Below are 17,079 nucleotides of genomic sequence, written 5' to 3'. Positions count from 1 at the left end.
TAGAACATGAGGACAAAAATTTCATGCATCACACCTTAATGTATTTTCCAATGAGACAATAAACTGGGGTCCTATCTATCTGTTTAATTGGTGGTTGGGAGACTTGGAGAAACTCTACTGGAAATCCAGGAGGAATATCCAAGGAGTGATTTTAATCTTGCTTGCCTACTGTAAACCATGCAGGCAAGCAGTTAAAATCACCTGTGGGACTCCTGCTACACCTGCTAACGTCTAGCAACTGCGATTTTAACCTGCTCTTCTGAGCAGGCAGGAAGGACACCCCTAGAAACCAGAGGGGTTCTTCTTTAAATTGCAGGTCGGATTCCCTTGATCGGGGCCCAATTGCTACTTTTACGTGGACCTGAGCAGGGAAGCAGTTGTGGATTTCCTGCCAGGCCAACCTAGCAGGAAGATGGGTTGAAGCTAGAAGAGGCTCAAAAAGGTCAGTCTTTTTACTTTAAAAAAAACCTTTCTTTGTGGGGCCAGGAGGAGCTCTGGCATAGTTTGGATGTTTACTAAGCCAAGGAACTGTGTGTTTATAAAGGAACAAAGTATCATCAACACAATCAATGCTGTCAACATGGTTTATAATTTGGTCTTCTCATACCTGAAGATAACATACCATTTGTCCCTGCACTGACCAATTCTGCCTTCAGTGATTTAATCACTGCCTATTGGACGTTACAGCTACTGTAGCAATTGTGCCATCAACAAAGAATATAACACTACTTTTGATGACATCAGCCAAATCAATGATAGTGAGGAAAACATGAGGTTGGCCACATTTTCATGAGGATTCACTTAATACATACTGTGATAAGAATATGGAGCTCCAGTTATATTACCTGAGATTTATGTTTTCTTCTGTATTGGATTGAAAAAGAAATCACTGGATATGTCACAACAGGCCAGCTTTTCCATGACATGCGATACCCTATCAAAAGCTTTGCAAATGTGAAGGTTCAATTTTCTGGAATCCATGCAGAATATCTGACGACTAATTTCATTTATAGATCATGATACTGAGGCCTAAGATTTTCTTCCAGTTTTCTGCCCGTTTTGTGGCAGATTTGGAGTGATCAAGAGAGAAATATGGGGTGTGGAATTCCAGTGCAATGACCACACACCTGAAGAAATTTGTAGGAAATGTCCTGGCGTGGTGCTGTGGGCAGCCGGGAGCATTGCTGAAATCCCATCCACCTCCAGCTAATTCGATTTAAACTTAGCTTAAATACCAGCTATTCCACTTTCGTTCCCCATTGCTTGTGGCCCGCCTTACTGAATGGACACTTGCATAAAAGATGTGGTTCTGGTTGCTAAGTGATGTTAGACAGGTAGAACTTTAATTGGCCTCCTTCACAACTTACTGCAACAGCTGAAACTTTGCTCCATAGATTTTTATATTTTTTATTTGTGGAAGCTTTATCATAAATTTATCTCAGCTTTGCTCCCATTAAGGTGCTACTTTTATTCACAAATCTCAGCAGTACAGGAGTGAAGAATGATGATTCTACTAGGGATTTCCCTTTGCTTTGTTTATGATGTGGAGGAGAAGTCCATAGGGATGCCAAGTTTGTCAAGCACCACAGGAAACATCTTGCATGTACTCACAGGTGTTCCTATTTGGACCTCACCATGAACAATGAGTGAGAAGACTATGCTAGCCTTGGGAATCTAATGAATTGTGCTACCTGCTCACTCCAGACCTGGAGCCCACCTTCAATAGATGACATCACTATTGCTCTCAACTTTTAAGTCTCCAGGTCCTTTCAAACAACATCAGGGGACATTAAATCATATCACTCAATTGGCTGTACACCACTGAATCATGCATTGTTCTCTCAAGCTCTGACCTGTGGTTGTTCTCCTGGTCTCACCCCAGAGGTACAGGGCTGATTGACCTTTCTGAGCTGTATGATTATATGGTACTTCATGAACAGGAAATGGTTTCAATCAATGCCATAATTCCTTTATCGAGAAGCAGTCCAACATTCCATCACACTTTAATGTCCAGAGGCAGGTCTCTTTATGGTTTCTAGGAGCGAGAAGCTTCCTTCTGCTGCAGTAGTTAATGACCCAGTGGAGTTCCTTCATACCTCAGTTGAGCACTGATGCAATGAGGGTCATTGTGTCACCAGAAATGTCATTGAACAGACGTCTAGGATTGTGAAAACCTATTTTAGATGCCTCAAGGAGGCAAGTATCATGGCAAACACTACATACATTCACCCTTTTCAACGACTCCAGATGCTTGCCTGAGAAGAGGATGAGGAATGCAAGAACAGGAGTAGGCCATTTAGCCTCTTGAGCCTATTCTGCTATTCAGTTAGATCATGGCTAATCTGAATCTCAAATCCATTTACCCGCCTTTGTTCCATATCACTTGATACCCTTACCCATGAAAGTTTACTAGCCTTCAAAAGTATTTTTATGGAAGGCGATAGACATTCATTAACCAATGAGATAACATCATTGTAACAGTCTGTCAAGTCAAGATTCAGAAAAGATATCACATCCTTTTCTGGAGAGTTTCTATGCCTTGATGTTAGGTGCACCAATGGGCAAGGACCTATCATCATTTCTTAGTTGGTTTAGGCAAGTATCTCGCTGGGAGTCTTACATCTCAACTACTGATTTTTGATGGATACTTAGAAACAAGCAAAATAAGAGAAACAATGGGCTAGAACCTCCACTTTTTTTGCATGCTTAATGCCTATTTAATGCCCATTTTCTCGCTGAAGTGACGTATAACGCCCATTTTATCACCTATTTTGGTACAAAATGGAAGCTGACGGGCATTTTTTGGTAACTTATCGCCGAACGTTACTTTCCCCATGTGCTTAACGCCAGGAAAAAATATTACCACCCGCCCACTTTGTTTGGGCGAAATCAACAGCCATAATATTGCCCAGCGTTACTTTCCGCACAAAATTAACGCTGAGATTCATTAATACCGCCTGCCCATTTTTTTTTGTCGTAAAGAGCACATTTGGCGAAACCAACGCCCAGGAGATCGCCCACCATCACTTTCACCACCTCGCACACATATTGCCCACAATATCACTCGCCCAAAAAACAACCCATAAAAGTGGAACTGTTCTGAACTAAAGCTAGCGGTGTGGCTGCCATTTTTAAAATCGCAGGTCGCTTTATTCAAAAGGCTGCTTCAACTTCGGGGGAGTTTGCATTGACTCTGGAGTTCTTCTCAGGTAAAGTGACTATCTCAACAGACATATTTCAGACTCTGGACTATTGGGGGTTTACTCTAGGTATAATTTGGTGAGGAAATCATTGCTTCTGATCAATCGCTATTATACTTTCAATGCAATGGGGTCAGCCATTTCTCAGCCTGCATCGATTAATACACAGATGCTGCAGAGTGCAAATGGCTCAATGTGTGATGCACATCATTATGTCCCCAATTTAAGACGTGCAAGAATGAGGAGAAGGACCAGACCATACACTCCCCACATGTACAGGGAAAAGAGGTCTTACCTCGACATCTCCGACCACACCTGCCTTCGGAGTCTGCGCTTCCACAAAGTGGTGATCACTGAAATATGTGAGCTCATCAGGCCACAAATGCAGCCTGACATCAGGACATCAGTGTCGGTCAAGGTCAAGGTCACCGCGGCACTGTCTTTCTATGCGTCCGATTCCTTTCGGGCCTCCGCAGTCGAGATTTGCCCTCTGTCTCACCATGCAACCCATCGCTGCATTAGACAGGTCACGGAGGCATTGTATGCGAGAAGGATGGACTTTATCAGCTTCCCCATGATCACGGAGGCTCAGACTGACCGGACTGGAGCATTCTACCGCATTGCTAAGTTTCCCAGGGTGCAGGGAGCTATACAGTGCACTCACATCGCCATGCGGGCACCTTCTCAGGACCCAGAGCATTTTTGTAACAGAAAAGGATTTCACTCCCTGAAGGTCCAACTAGTTGTCGATCACAACCAGATCATACTGGCAGTGAATGCCAAATGTCTGGGCACCTTCGATGAGACTCACATCCTGTGTGAGAGCACTGTCTCTGACATCTTTAAGAGTCAGCCACAAGGACAATGCTGAATGCTTGGTGATAATCGATATGGCCTAGCCACCTGGCTGATGACCCCCCTGCATGACACCCACACCAAGGCCGAGAAGCGATACAACCGGAGCCACAGAGACACACGCAATGTGGTCCAGAGAACAATAACTGTGCTTAAGCAGCGCTTCACATGTCTTGACCACTCAGGAGGGGAGCTACAATACAACCCTGAGCAAATAGGTAAATTCGTGGTCGTGTGCTCCATGCTGTACAACCTGGCTATCAGGAGGGGCCAAGAATTGCCAGAAGGCACTGATGCTCCACCTTAGGAGAGAGAGGAGGATGAGGAGCTGGATGCTGACCTAGGGCCAGACAATCATGCTGGCTATGCAACCATGCCCACGACCCCCTCCAGACCTCAGAAAAGGGCCCGGGTGGCTACATAGCTGCAAGACGCTTACGTGAGGAGCTGATATCTGAACGATTTGCCTGAAAGAATGTTGATGTGAGTGACAACGCTGACACACTGCTGTGTGTGTGCAGCTCAGACATCAATGGTGGGCATCACCTTGGTGCCAGTTAAAGTTTACGTTGATTGAAGTTAACTTGTATTTCGTGTTAAGGAATCACCAGTGTGTAACGATCCAGCTATCTGAGGCAATGCGCAACAAGGTTATGTTCAATAAAAAAAATTATACCTACATTGGTCTGAAATCATAAGTATCACAGATAATAACACCCAACCCCTGCCCACACCCCACTTTTTCCATCATTTTCAATATGTCCACCAACACAGAATACAAAGACAAAGCAGGAGGGTGCTCCCCAGCCCCCATACATTACAACAAATTGCATACACCCAGATGGAGATATAACACCTGCAGACATACACCTCACTTTCCTTTCCCTCTCCCCTTCCCCACTTCACTCCACGGCATCTGGCCGAGGAGCTCTTCAGGCGGTGCCTCATTGGGGGGGATGAAGGCAGATGTGGTGGTTGCACGGCTACGGGAGCGGGGGGTGCCGGGGGGGGGGGGGGGGACAACATTCTCTGATGCAGAAGCAGGATCTTGGTCCTTGCTCTCATCTGTTGTTCGCAGTGGTGGTGCGGAACCTAGGGGTGGAGTGCCATGCTCGGGGACCACTGGGAGGCCTGTGCCAGTAGTTTTCCTGGCTATCGCATCCAGGGCCTCCGCCATCCACGGAATATACTCAGTCATGGTGCCCAGCTGTCGAGATATGCCCCCCAATGGTCACCAATGGCTACAGTCCTCCTGGACAACTGTACCATCTCTCCGCTCTCATGTGGTGCTTGTGGAACAGACCTACCGCGTCCACAAGGCCTCCGCGGGGTCGGTGCCGTTTTGGGGACAAATGGGGTGCCCTGTGGTGAGGTGCTTGGGGCCGGTACCTCCAGAGTGGAGGCAGGAATGACTGGAGGACCACTAGATGGCCTTGGGGTGGAATGTCTTCTGGAGCGTTCCTCGAAGTCCGCGCTCTCATCCGTGGAGAACAGACCCAGCAGATTGACGGGCGAGAATCGGAACTCCTCAGCACCAGATGTTGGATCGTCCAGAGAGTCGGGCCCTGCGCCCCCACCTTCTGGGCTCTGTGGTCTTGTCTTGGGACGTGCTGCTGGCTGAGCTGCAAAACAACAAATGAGGTTATTAGAGGAGAAGGGGGTGCGAGGGTCACAAGGTGAGTCCAGTGCTATACACAGCATATGCACGACAAAATCATCACAGGCATCACATTTCATGACCATCAACACATTTGCATTGTAATGATTTTCATTAGGCCAGCATTATTTCTATGACAATTTTAGAAACCATCTATCATATATGATTGTTCAGATATGAGTGGATGTGGCATCTATTGACTTTACATTACGCAATGGTGTAAGCTTTACTCACGTGGCATCACTTCAAGGCCTGCAGTTGCTTCCGTGGTTGTCCGGTGTGTTTTCCCACGATTGTGAGCACCCACTCCTCCATCTCAGTGATGTCGCTGGGGACTGATGGCCTCCCACCAGTTCGCCTCTGCACGGACCTCATCGTCGATAGCTTCTTCTGTAAAAGGTGACAGGACGACATGGCATGAGATCATTGCGTGATATCATTGCTAGATACTGTCACAGACACTGATACAACACATAACCGACAGATGTAATCATGTTTATTATGAAAATTATCTTCTTTACCGAAAGACGTGCAGGCTTTGAGTAAAACATTCCCGGTAAAAGTGAAAGACCTCACATCTGATGATAGTCACTCATGACTGTTACAGATCAAATTATATAAATACATAAGTACATGTAAATCAATGTAATACTTACTCTTGCGGATCGCACAAGGTCGTTCCAATTTTTGCGGCATTGGTTGCCCTCACGAACCTCGTTGGTCGCCGACGAGACCACTTCTGCTATCTCGGCCCATATCTTCTGGTAGGCCTTTGGGGTGGGCTTTCCACGCCCTCCCTGTAGCAAATCACCCCAGTGTAACTCGATCTCCTGCAGGAGGGAGGCATTTGCCTCGCCCGAGAAGCTCCTGGCTCTTTTGCGCCCTCCAATGTGCTCCTCTCCCACCTCACTGCTCTCTCCAGCGTCAGTCTCCACAGCGTGTTGTGATGCCTCCTCCTCTCCTTTCATTATAGGCCAAATTCGGGCAAATATGTGGCTTGTAACAGCTAATTTTTCTTTCCCTACTTACTGTGAAGCTCTAAAGTCTCCCTCCTTCCTCCCAAAGCTGCCACACCACACCCAGGCACGCCTTCAGTCCTTCTGAGCTCCCTCTCTCTCTCTGTCTCCTCTCCTGTGCATGTCATGACTCTTGACCTCCTGAATCACGGGAATCGAGCATTGCCATGCAGTTGCTTAGGGTGATGACACTTTACGGCAGCAGGTCAGTGAGATTTAACGCTGCCGCCCATTTCATGTCGCTCGCGGTAACGCCCATTTTCAAAAATGGAGACTAGGTGCTTTGAGAATGGGTGAGAAGCCGGCGATCTAAAAACCCATTTTTACCCCCCATGCCAGAAATAACCACCATTTTTGGGTGATAAGCACAAAAGTGTAAAATCTAGCCCAATGAGATGTTGGGAAAAAGATATTTAACTTAAAATGCCAATACTTTAGAGGAGAACATGTTTAGAAGGGAACATGCACTGAAATCTAAAGGATGTTCATCCTCTATTCTGTGCTCTGTGTTAGGCACACATTCAATGAACATCTGAACAGGTGGCTTATTCTCCAAATCAGACTTGATTTATAACCCCTTGATGGGTACAGTTACCATGTCAGGAGCTAAGTAGGAGGAAATGTGTTGCTCTTGGTGATACAGTAAAATTTCTGGTAGAATAAGAATTGGGTTTTCTCCTTTCTGTGTGTGTGTGTGTGTGTGTGTGTTGCAGAAAGACTGAAAGAGGCGCAGTAATTTTCCTTTTAAATGGTGCAGAAAAATACCATCACTCACCGGTATCCCAGGCTGCCCTTCAGCCCCCTTTTGACCAATCATTCCTTTTTGTCCCTGGAAAGAAATTATAAAATTTGACAATAGGCATATTTATTTCTCCATTCCATGATAAAGTCATAAAAGATACAATACAGCACTTTCGATATTTTTGGGTTCCCATGCTAGATATTGTCTTGGGTTCAGTGTCACTGGTCAGCTGGTGACTATGAGTTTCAAACACACTAACTGACTGCTCTCTGTGCTCTTATATGGTGGCCCCAAGACTGTGGGCTGCCATATAATTTAGTTTCATGAGTCTCTGCCTACTGAGATGTCAATCATGGAGATCTCCAACCAATCCAACCTTTTCAAATATCTCAGAAACAGCTGTCAATCAAAATCACTACCCCAGGAAATTGCCTCTCCTTTAATGTATGACCAGAGGGCTTCATGACTGGCTGTGTGCCAAGCTCGGCAAATTGAACAGAGCAACACCTTAAGCAGCGAGATGTCCCAAAGTACTCCTGAAGAAGAATGTCAGCTATCTTTGACAACATAAGATGTTTGGGATTGCAAATAATGTCCCCCACAAGTGATTCACCAATTAGCACTTCAGGCTATCATTGTGCTTATACCATGAGGAGTCCTTGTTGCAAAGTTTCACCTGTGCAAAAAGTAACAATACCTACCTAGTAGCATCTTCATTCTTCACCGACTGGAGGAATTTGGCTAACCTTGATTGGTTCTTGGGAAATCATGGGGGGAGAATTGTAATCGGAGGCTTCCTTCGTATGTACACCTCCAACCTCAAAAAAATCTACAAAAGTACCTGGTGGTCCTGGAGGAATGTAGAGATCCTGGTCGGAGGCCTAGATTCACTGTACAGGGCATGGGGAGATGTCTTTCATGTACCTTTGTACAAGCTGGAGTCACATGGGCCTGGACCATCAATCACAATGCAGTATTCTCATTGACAAAAATGGGAACTCTGTTTGTACGGACTCCTATTACTATCAATGAGAAAACCCACTAAAACACCAAAACACAGCATAATAAATAAAACACCACACATACTTAAAATTAATTGAAATTAAATGTAATGTTTTAGAAAAAATATACATTTTTTGGATTTAAAAAAAATGTTTTAATAGTGTTAAAAATAAACTTACCTTAATGGACAGGATTTTTAATATAAAATTAGTGCTTAATTTTATTTTTATATGTTTTAAAACTCTTATGCTGGTAAAAGTAAGCTATGCGCCTGCTTTTACCAGGTGTAAGAGTTTGAAGAACATTTGCTAGGCACGAGTTGGGCAAATAGCCCAATCTCTCCCGCACGAATGTCCTTCTCCCGGGGATGCGGAGGATCTGTCTCGAGAAATCTTGACAGATCAGAAAAGCTGGTTTCCGGTGTATACGCATCACGCCCCGAAACCCGGCTTTTGCGAGGCCTCGCCGGGTCTGTGCGCACTTTGTACGGACCTGGTGAGGCCAGGATTTTCGGCCCCATATGTTCATGAAAATATGCATCCTGACATCATTGCTTGGTGGTTACAGACCTCGGGGGAGAAATTCAGGTCGTTTTTAACCTCCTGTTAGCGCCCCCATGTGGCGCTAACAAGGCGCAAACGACTTATCGCGCGGGGCTGCTACCGACTCCCGTGAAATTCCGCGGCAGTTAGCGGAGGTGCTAACCGGTAGCGCCCCACTCCTGCCGGTACCACCCCAGGAAGCTGCGTTGGCGATGACAACATCATTACTGTGCGCAGAGATAAGTTTTCGCCCCGGAACGAAAATTCAGTAGCGCCTCATGAGATTGCTGCGGGTTGAGAACTGGGCTTCAGTTCGCTCACGGGGCGAAAATTAAAGGGGAGTTGCGGCGCCAACATTTTTTTTTAAATGACTGACTTACCGGTCGCGGCCTTTCCCTCTTGAAATCGTGGGGTCCGTGCCGCGATGTTGCAGTCCACAATCCGCTTCTGTGCCAGGCTACTGCCATGGCACCCCACTCCCCAGTGGTGTAGCGGTGGCCCCTTCTCCCCAATGCAGAGTCCACAGTATGCCGTCCCCTTTAACGGAAGGGGAGGGCCCTCTGCTCCCACCAGCGCTACGCGCCTCTCCTCATAGCACTGGATAGCGCCCCAGTCCCGCCCCCGAGAGGAAGTGGAGCGCGCAGCATTGCGCTCCGCTTCCTCTCGGGGGTGGTAACTCCAGTTTAGCTGCCGGGGTGGGACTTCTGCGTCTGCGCAGGAAGTTCCGCCTCGCAACGGTTACCGAAATTCGCCGCCCTAATCTGTTCAGGCCATGAATGACACCATAGAAACCCATTTTTTTTTTGATCTGAGCTTGATGTCTGTCAACTTCATCCTAAAATATCCAACCAAGAGCCAGAATCCCTAGAATTTGCGAGGATGTGCTGAGAAGGATCGTAGCGTGTGAAGGATGCTGTCATTCGAAGAATGAAGACCTTACTGGGTGGGTAATTTTACTTATTCATCATTCTACATCAGTGGGAGTCATGCCAAAGTAGTACAAATTTAAGAGGCGGTGGCCCTGGCTGAGATTCTACCAAATAGAGTTCTTCCATGTACACCCTGTGTAGGTCTGGGCAACAGAGATTAGGCCTGACAGGAAGATTGGGCACTGCACTTCTGATTGCTTCGGGACAATGCAGGGAAAGGAATGCATTATGGTCCTGTAGTGTTTTATGATCCAGTGCTGCTGGCCCATCTTAAAGCAGTCCTGATACAGAAGAGGGGAGAAATGGTTGGAGCAAGGCAACAACACAGAATCGCGCCATTCGATGAAGCAGATTAGGCGGTCGTATAAAGAAGGGACATCCTTTTTGGAGCTGAGGGGCCCAACAATGAGAAGCAGTGCCAAAGCATCTTGGATGGAAGTAGCAAAAAGTAAATGGTGCCTCAAATATGCACTGAACCTGGGTGCAGGTGAGGAAGAAATATGGTTATCAAAGGAAGTATTGCACACATTTGCCGTAACTTTATAATGTTGCCTTAAAACACATCTTAATAGCACATGGCCCAGCATCACAGAAACTGGCCTGCACCCATTATATCATGTGCTATGTGCCAGGAATACCACAATAGCATGTTAGACTGACTTCGCATTATGGAACAGTCAGTTTGGTGCACTGCAGGCTCATATAATATCCAAAGAGCATTGGTCCTAGTACCACTGCATTTTTTGATTTTCACAAGGGTAAATATCATGTGGACAATGAAAGTCACATACGTATCAGATATGATCAGGAAAATGTATCTACCTTGGGTCCTTGTGGTCCTGGGGGCCCATGAAGGCCTCGAAAACCCTGTAAAAAGGAGAACAATTTCAATAAAGTCTTTTTTGTGGTCATTTAGAAGATATTTTACCATTTCATAGGGATGGCTTATACAGGTGCTGAAATATTCAAAATTGTAAATAATGACAAATTGCTAGTTTTACCTGCATAGTGGGCTTTAAAGTTGGAAAGAAATCTTGCTGGACTAAACTATTTTCTTTTGCTTTAATACATCATCAAAAAAACAGGCAGTGTACAACACAGCTGCCAAGTAACATTTGAACATTTATGGACAGCTTGGAGTTTGAACAAAGTTTGATGTTGATTCAAATTAGAGACCAAAAATTAAATATTTTTGGAATCTCACAGTTGCATTCCAGTTCATCTCTAAAGTGATTTTCTCCATCTATGTCATCAGTGTTCCAAAAATAGCATTACAAAAATACAGACTTGTCTTCATGCCCTTGAATCCTGTCCAGACAAATCAGTCTATACTGCGGGCTGATGAACACTTTATTTTGTGTTGTTATTATTCCAAGCAAGTCATCTTCATGTGCCTTTTCTCTCTGTGTTATCAAAATATTGTTTTGACAGTGGCTTTAACAGATTCGTGCCACCAGCGTTGCATTTTTCAACTGTGTTTCTTTTCAGTTTTACTTTGCTTTCTCGAACCAAATAAATTAGCATTTGTTTATATTTTAACTTTTACTTCAACGTGAAAATGGCAATTTGGTTGATGTGCATAACATCTAAGTTTGTACCACAACTATACTGTACTCTTAGTTATAATTTGGTTTACCTTTTCCAATGCTCTTCCTCTAGTTAGTGTCTGTTTACTGATCTCAATAAGTTCATGACACTTTGTTTAGTCTTCATTACCAGTGACCTCCAACAATGGTCATACTATCGTCACTTATTACATGCTGATCCTAATTGATGGCTGCCTTGCTAACCCACCAATCCAACAAAGTCTTGGGTACCTGAACAACTGGCACCTCTTGCTATATTAACCAAATCTGGTCCCACCTCCACTCTGTTGTGCAATAATGCTCAAAATCAAGTTATATAAAGTAATCACAGAAAAGACCGAGATTTGAATTATATCATAGCCTGTCAAATTTTATTAATCATACTGCACCATTTTGTGAATTTTACCCCCCTCTCTTCAGATCACAGCATTTCATACACTATTGCAGACTAAAAGCTGAATTATTTGATAGTCCCTCTTAAAATAGCCTCTAAAATAAATTGAGTCAGTGCTCAATTTTTCTCGTTTCTTTGTGGGCAATTAAATGGAGAAGCTATGTCCACTTATCCCATGAAGCACCTCATTAGATAACTAACACAATGTATCCTAGACTGCCTAAAGTGCATTAACTTTTAAATACCAAACCCCAAGGGGAAATTTGCTAATACTGTAGCTCAAATCTCACCTCTATTTTGCTTAAATTACATATGAACATACAAGATATGACGGACAGGAAAAGATCTACTGGTCTATCTGGCCTGTCTCATTGTTTTGCAGATCAAGGGAGCTAATTGGAAGTGGCCAGGGTTGGGGGTGGGGGGGGGTGGGGGGGGGGGGTGTGGGCAAGGTGGCGGAGTCCGGGCAAACTCTCTCCCCTGCATGGGCGAATGAGTGCTGGAGTTTCTGGCTAACATGGGCAGATAAGTGACAGAAATGACATCATGGTAAATAGGTTCTTCCTCCCCCAACAACAACCCCCATAAGTTTCAGTGGGGTCACCACTGGTGAGTGCAATCCCAGTATAACTGCTGAAAATGTGATTCCTGGACTTCCAACCCTAATTGTTTATCCTATAAATTATCCCGGCTTTGTTAAACATATTGGGCTGGATTTTGCTCTCAGCGGCGAATGAACTTGCACTTACCCACACTTTCTTGCAACGCTGGAAGTTGCTGTCCGATCCACACTTTAGTAACTGTGAGTGCTAATGGCCTCACCATTATTTCTACAGCAAAATCCAGCCCAATGGAATTACAGGTAATATTACATTGTATTGGGAAATATTCAGTTAAATATATAGTACAAATATACTAAAGGGAGCTCTTCTTACTGAGTCACATCACTGCACTACTTAAACTCCAATCATTCATGTCATAAGACGACACCGATTTAGTATTGCACTGTGTAGATATTCTGACTAAAAGCCAACCTGGACAAATCACATTAAAAACACTTCACAATAGTACAATCACCAAAATTTTTAAAATGGTTTGAATTTTTAAAAAGTCTTTGAATTAGCCCAAGTCAGTCCAATTTACGAAGGTTTATGACGTGCAAAGATTCAGTCTAGTGCATGATCCTTGACATATAATAGTATGTTGACAAATGAGAGAATGTTTACATTACATAACTGAATTATTAAATGCCTTATACATAGTCTGAGCAACTGATGCCAGTATTGTACTTTGTCAACATCTGTTGCTATTGACAATTCAAAAGATCTGTTGTAGTCACCAGTAAGCAAAATATACAGAATTTACCTACTGCAGTAATTGGGTTTATATATTTTTTTTAAATATTAATTTGAGAATCTTCTCATGAACATCTTTCCTATTTCTTGCAGATGTCCATTTGAAGTTCACAATTTTCAGTTCAGTTGTGGTTTAAACTCAGACCTTCTTTGAATTTCTTTTTGCTTCAGTCATAACATCTGTTCATATGCCAAATAGTGATCCATGTGTATAATCTGGATATTCTAGGACAATAAATGCCATTGTTACCTGCTGGGTTGTTTCCAGTGTCAATACTCCATTGTAAATACTGTCCAGATACCGATATTGATGCTGGTCCAGTGCCAGTAAACAGCAAGAGCAGTGCAGTTTCATCATAGCCTCTTGATAAACTTCCACCATTGACAAAAAAGAAAGTACTTATACTTGGGTAAAACACTCGAGGGTTGATTTTTAACTGTGGATGGTTTTCGGGTCGACGGTGGACAGATGTCATGAATCTGACACCTGTACCATTTTAATGGTCGGGCCTCATTTACATTTCCGTTGGCAAGCTGTATCCAGCATTGGTGGGCAGCCCGTATCCATGGGGATAAAATCGTTGGGCCTTGGCAAATAGGGCATCAGAGACCTGCTTGATGCAGACATGACTTTCAGACTAATGTGATCGATGGCACCTGCAGCAGCCTGGAAAGAGGCATAAAGAATTCAGGGCTATCGTCACTTTGACTGTCACAGGCATAATGGCTGCTTCCTGGATAACTGCCTCTGAAGTGCATGATTATGGGCTAGACTTTCGGCTTCATTGTTGCCGATTTTCTCGGCATTACAGCTGGGTTTACGCCCGGCGAGAGTTTCCTCCTAAGTTTTTGCCTTGGCATCGCCTACTTCTGAAGTCGCCCGCCGGGACCAAACCGCCCACGTGCAACGCCGAGAACAACCGCCAGAGTAAGTTTGGCCTCAACCGCCGCCGTCCAGATCACCGAGAGACCCGCCCTGAAAAAGTTGCTTTTACAGGGCGGTAAGGGAGGACTCTGCAAAGAAAGGTAAGTTAAAGGTTCTTTAATTATATATTTTTTAATTTTAACACAGCGATTAGGTTTAAAACTGTCTTGAGAAAGCTTTGTACATTCTTATTTTTTTTAATGAAATTTAAAAAAAAAGTTTTCCCCCCTCCCTAGGCCCAATCGCAGCCTTGGACTAAATTTTACTACTTACTGTCCATTCCGGTAACGATTATCCATGTTGCTAACTTTCCACTTACCCGCCGAGAAAACCGCTGACAATGAGGCAACGCCCATTTTCTCGCCGGGAGATTAGTTTTACTTACTTTAAACTTTAAAATGGAAATTTTCACCAGCTTTTTTCGCCAAACGTTAGCGGTGCTTCTCAGCGGGCAATCAGGCGTTGAGGGCCTTTAGGGAAAGTCTAGCCCTATGTTTCAATGGTTAGAGCACACCTGAACATTAACTGAGTGCAAAACCTTTTCTTTCTTTTAGGCCCTGGGCTAAAAGGATGGGCATGGGTTGCAATGAGGAGCACCGATGCCTATGGGAGGTGTCACTTTCATCAGCTTGCACTTGAGGGAACCCTATGGTAAGTGCAGCATTGCGATTCTAGGGCTGCTCCTGCTCCATTCATGCAGAATGAATTAAAATCAGCTTTACAAGGCCAATCTTACTATTTTTTGTTGGGCCTTTGTACTCTGGATATTTTTGGCTTTCTGTGTTTTAGACTACTTTCATAGGTGAACCCTAGCATCCTAAGGCTTCGAGAGAGAGTCTTCACTTGCCCTCATCTCCGAGTAATGTTTCATAGCATTCCTGGTATAATGAAAAGAGAAAAGAGAAAAGAGAATAGATTACTTCAGCTATTGCCTCCCCAGGATACTCCTGGTCTTCAAAAGGCAACAGAATAACACCACACTAAACCTTATTAAATTGCACCATACAAAGTGATGAGGATAGTGACACCAGAGGTGATTTGTTTATACCTAACCTGGGACTTATGTTCATAGATCCCACCACATGCACCAGGACATGTCAGAGGACACCTGCCAACATCACCTTCATTTCACAAGACAGGGCTTTCACAGAGTTGCACCATCTGCTGTAGGATGGCCTGCAGACAATATCCTGGAACAGGGACAACACTTCTTGAACAAGTGGTTACTACAGCAAAATGATTTTATGGTTCCATATTCTTCCAAACTACCAGGATTAGTTGGGCAGGATACAGAGATTTCACCGGGTAGCAGGGTTCCCTCAAATGCAAGGTGTCAAAGATATCACCTATGTAGACATCAGTGCTCCTCATATCAGCCCCATGCCCTTCATATTAGCCCGTGGCCTCCATGAAAGGAAAGATTTTGTACACAATTAATCTTCAGGTGGTATCTGACCACAAAGACACAACCATGGACTTCAGAGATTCAGAGACATTTCTACAGCTACTGATCTGCTCAACCATACCCTCACCATCACCGTTGATGCCCGAGTCCCTATTGAAACAATTACTCTCTCTCACACTGGCTGTTCCCCCTGGTATGGCCCTCATCTTCGCTTCCTTAAGTCTAAGGCATGCAGACTTGAATAGATATGATGGACAATTGGTTTAACCATTCACTGCCAGATCTGGCTGGACCACATGAAGCAATATGGGGTCCTGCTCTCATCTGCTAAAACTGCTCACTATCCCAGGATCATTTTGGAATGCAAAGATAACCCCCGGTTTCTATTCTCTACTGCGAACTATCTTCTTAAACCCCTCTCCCCTGTCTCCTCCACCCTCACCTCCAATAACAAGTGCAAAAGCTCATGGACTTCTTTGACTCTAAGATTGAGACCATTCGAGTAGCTCCCTCTGCCACTTCCCTTCCTTCCTAGCCCACCGGGCCAAAATTCATCTAAGGTTCCCCCCTGCCCTAGCCCTGAACTCACGTCTTTCTCCCAGTTTCTCTCCAATCTCCCCTCATGACCTCTCGTCCATTAGACCAATTTACTGTTCCCTCTTTGACCAAGCTTTTGGTTATCTGCCCTAATTTCTCCTTATCTGGTGCGGCGTCAAATATTTGTCTTATAATATATTCCCACTTAGCTGCTGACCATCCATCTTCCTTTTTGGCTCCCATGTTAGCTGACATTGTTAACGGTTCTCTCTCCTCAGATACTGTCCCCCTCTCCTTCAAATCTGTCATCATCACCCTCTCCTCAAAAACTCAACCCTTGACTCCTCCATCCTTGCAAACTATTGCCCCATCTCCAATCTCCCTTTCCTCTCCCAAGTCCTTGAACATGTGTCGCCTCCCAAATCCGTGCCCATCTTTCCCGCAACTCCATGTTTGAATTCCTTCAATCTGGTTTCCGCTCCTGCCACAGTACTGAAACAGCTCTCAAAGTTGTGACAAAGGTAAGCTACCCCTCCTCATCCTTCTCGACCTGTCTGCAGCAATTGATATGGTTGACTACTCCATCATTCTCCAATGCCTCTTCCCCATCGTCCAGCTGGGTGGGACCGCACCCTCCTGGCTCTATTCTTATCTATCTAATCATAGCCAGAGAATCATCTGCAATGGCTTCTCTTCTCGCTCCCACATCGTTACCTCTAATATTCTCCAAGGATCCATCCTTGGCCCCCTCCTATTTCTCATCTATACGCTACGCCTTGGCAACATCATCCGAAAACACAGCGTCAGTTTCCACATGTACGCTGACGACACCGAGCTCTACCTCACCATCACTTCTCTTGAACCCTTCGCAGTCTTTAAATTGTCAGACTGCTTGTCCAACATCCAATTCTGGATGAACAGAAATTTCTCCAAT

At 44.6% G+C, this 17,079-nt stretch overlaps 1 protein-coding gene across 1 annotated transcript in view; it reads right to left on the bottom strand.

The window, feature by feature from the left end:
• The window catches only part of LOC139264071 (collagen alpha-1(IX) chain-like), a 189,610-nt gene that overhangs the window by 73,116 nt on the left and 99,415 nt on the right, over nucleotides 1-17,079 (bottom strand). The window contains exons 5-6 of the mRNA XM_070880195.1: nucleotides 10,766-10,810; nucleotides 7,504-7,557 (exon numbers count right to left, since the gene is read on the bottom strand). Of these exons, the coding sequence (XP_070736296.1) occupies nucleotides 7,504-7,557; nucleotides 10,766-10,810 (99 nt within the window). The remainder of the gene's footprint in view (nucleotides 1-7,503; nucleotides 7,558-10,765; nucleotides 10,811-17,079) is intronic.

This window comes from Pristiophorus japonicus, chromosome 1 (genome assembly GCF_044704955.1).
Source record: "Pristiophorus japonicus isolate sPriJap1 chromosome 1, sPriJap1.hap1, whole genome shotgun sequence".
NCBI lineage: Eukaryota > Metazoa > Chordata > Chondrichthyes > Pristiophoridae > Pristiophorus > Pristiophorus japonicus.
Note: the sequence above shows the minus strand (reverse complement) of the source record. Positions and strands in the feature narration are given on the sequence as shown.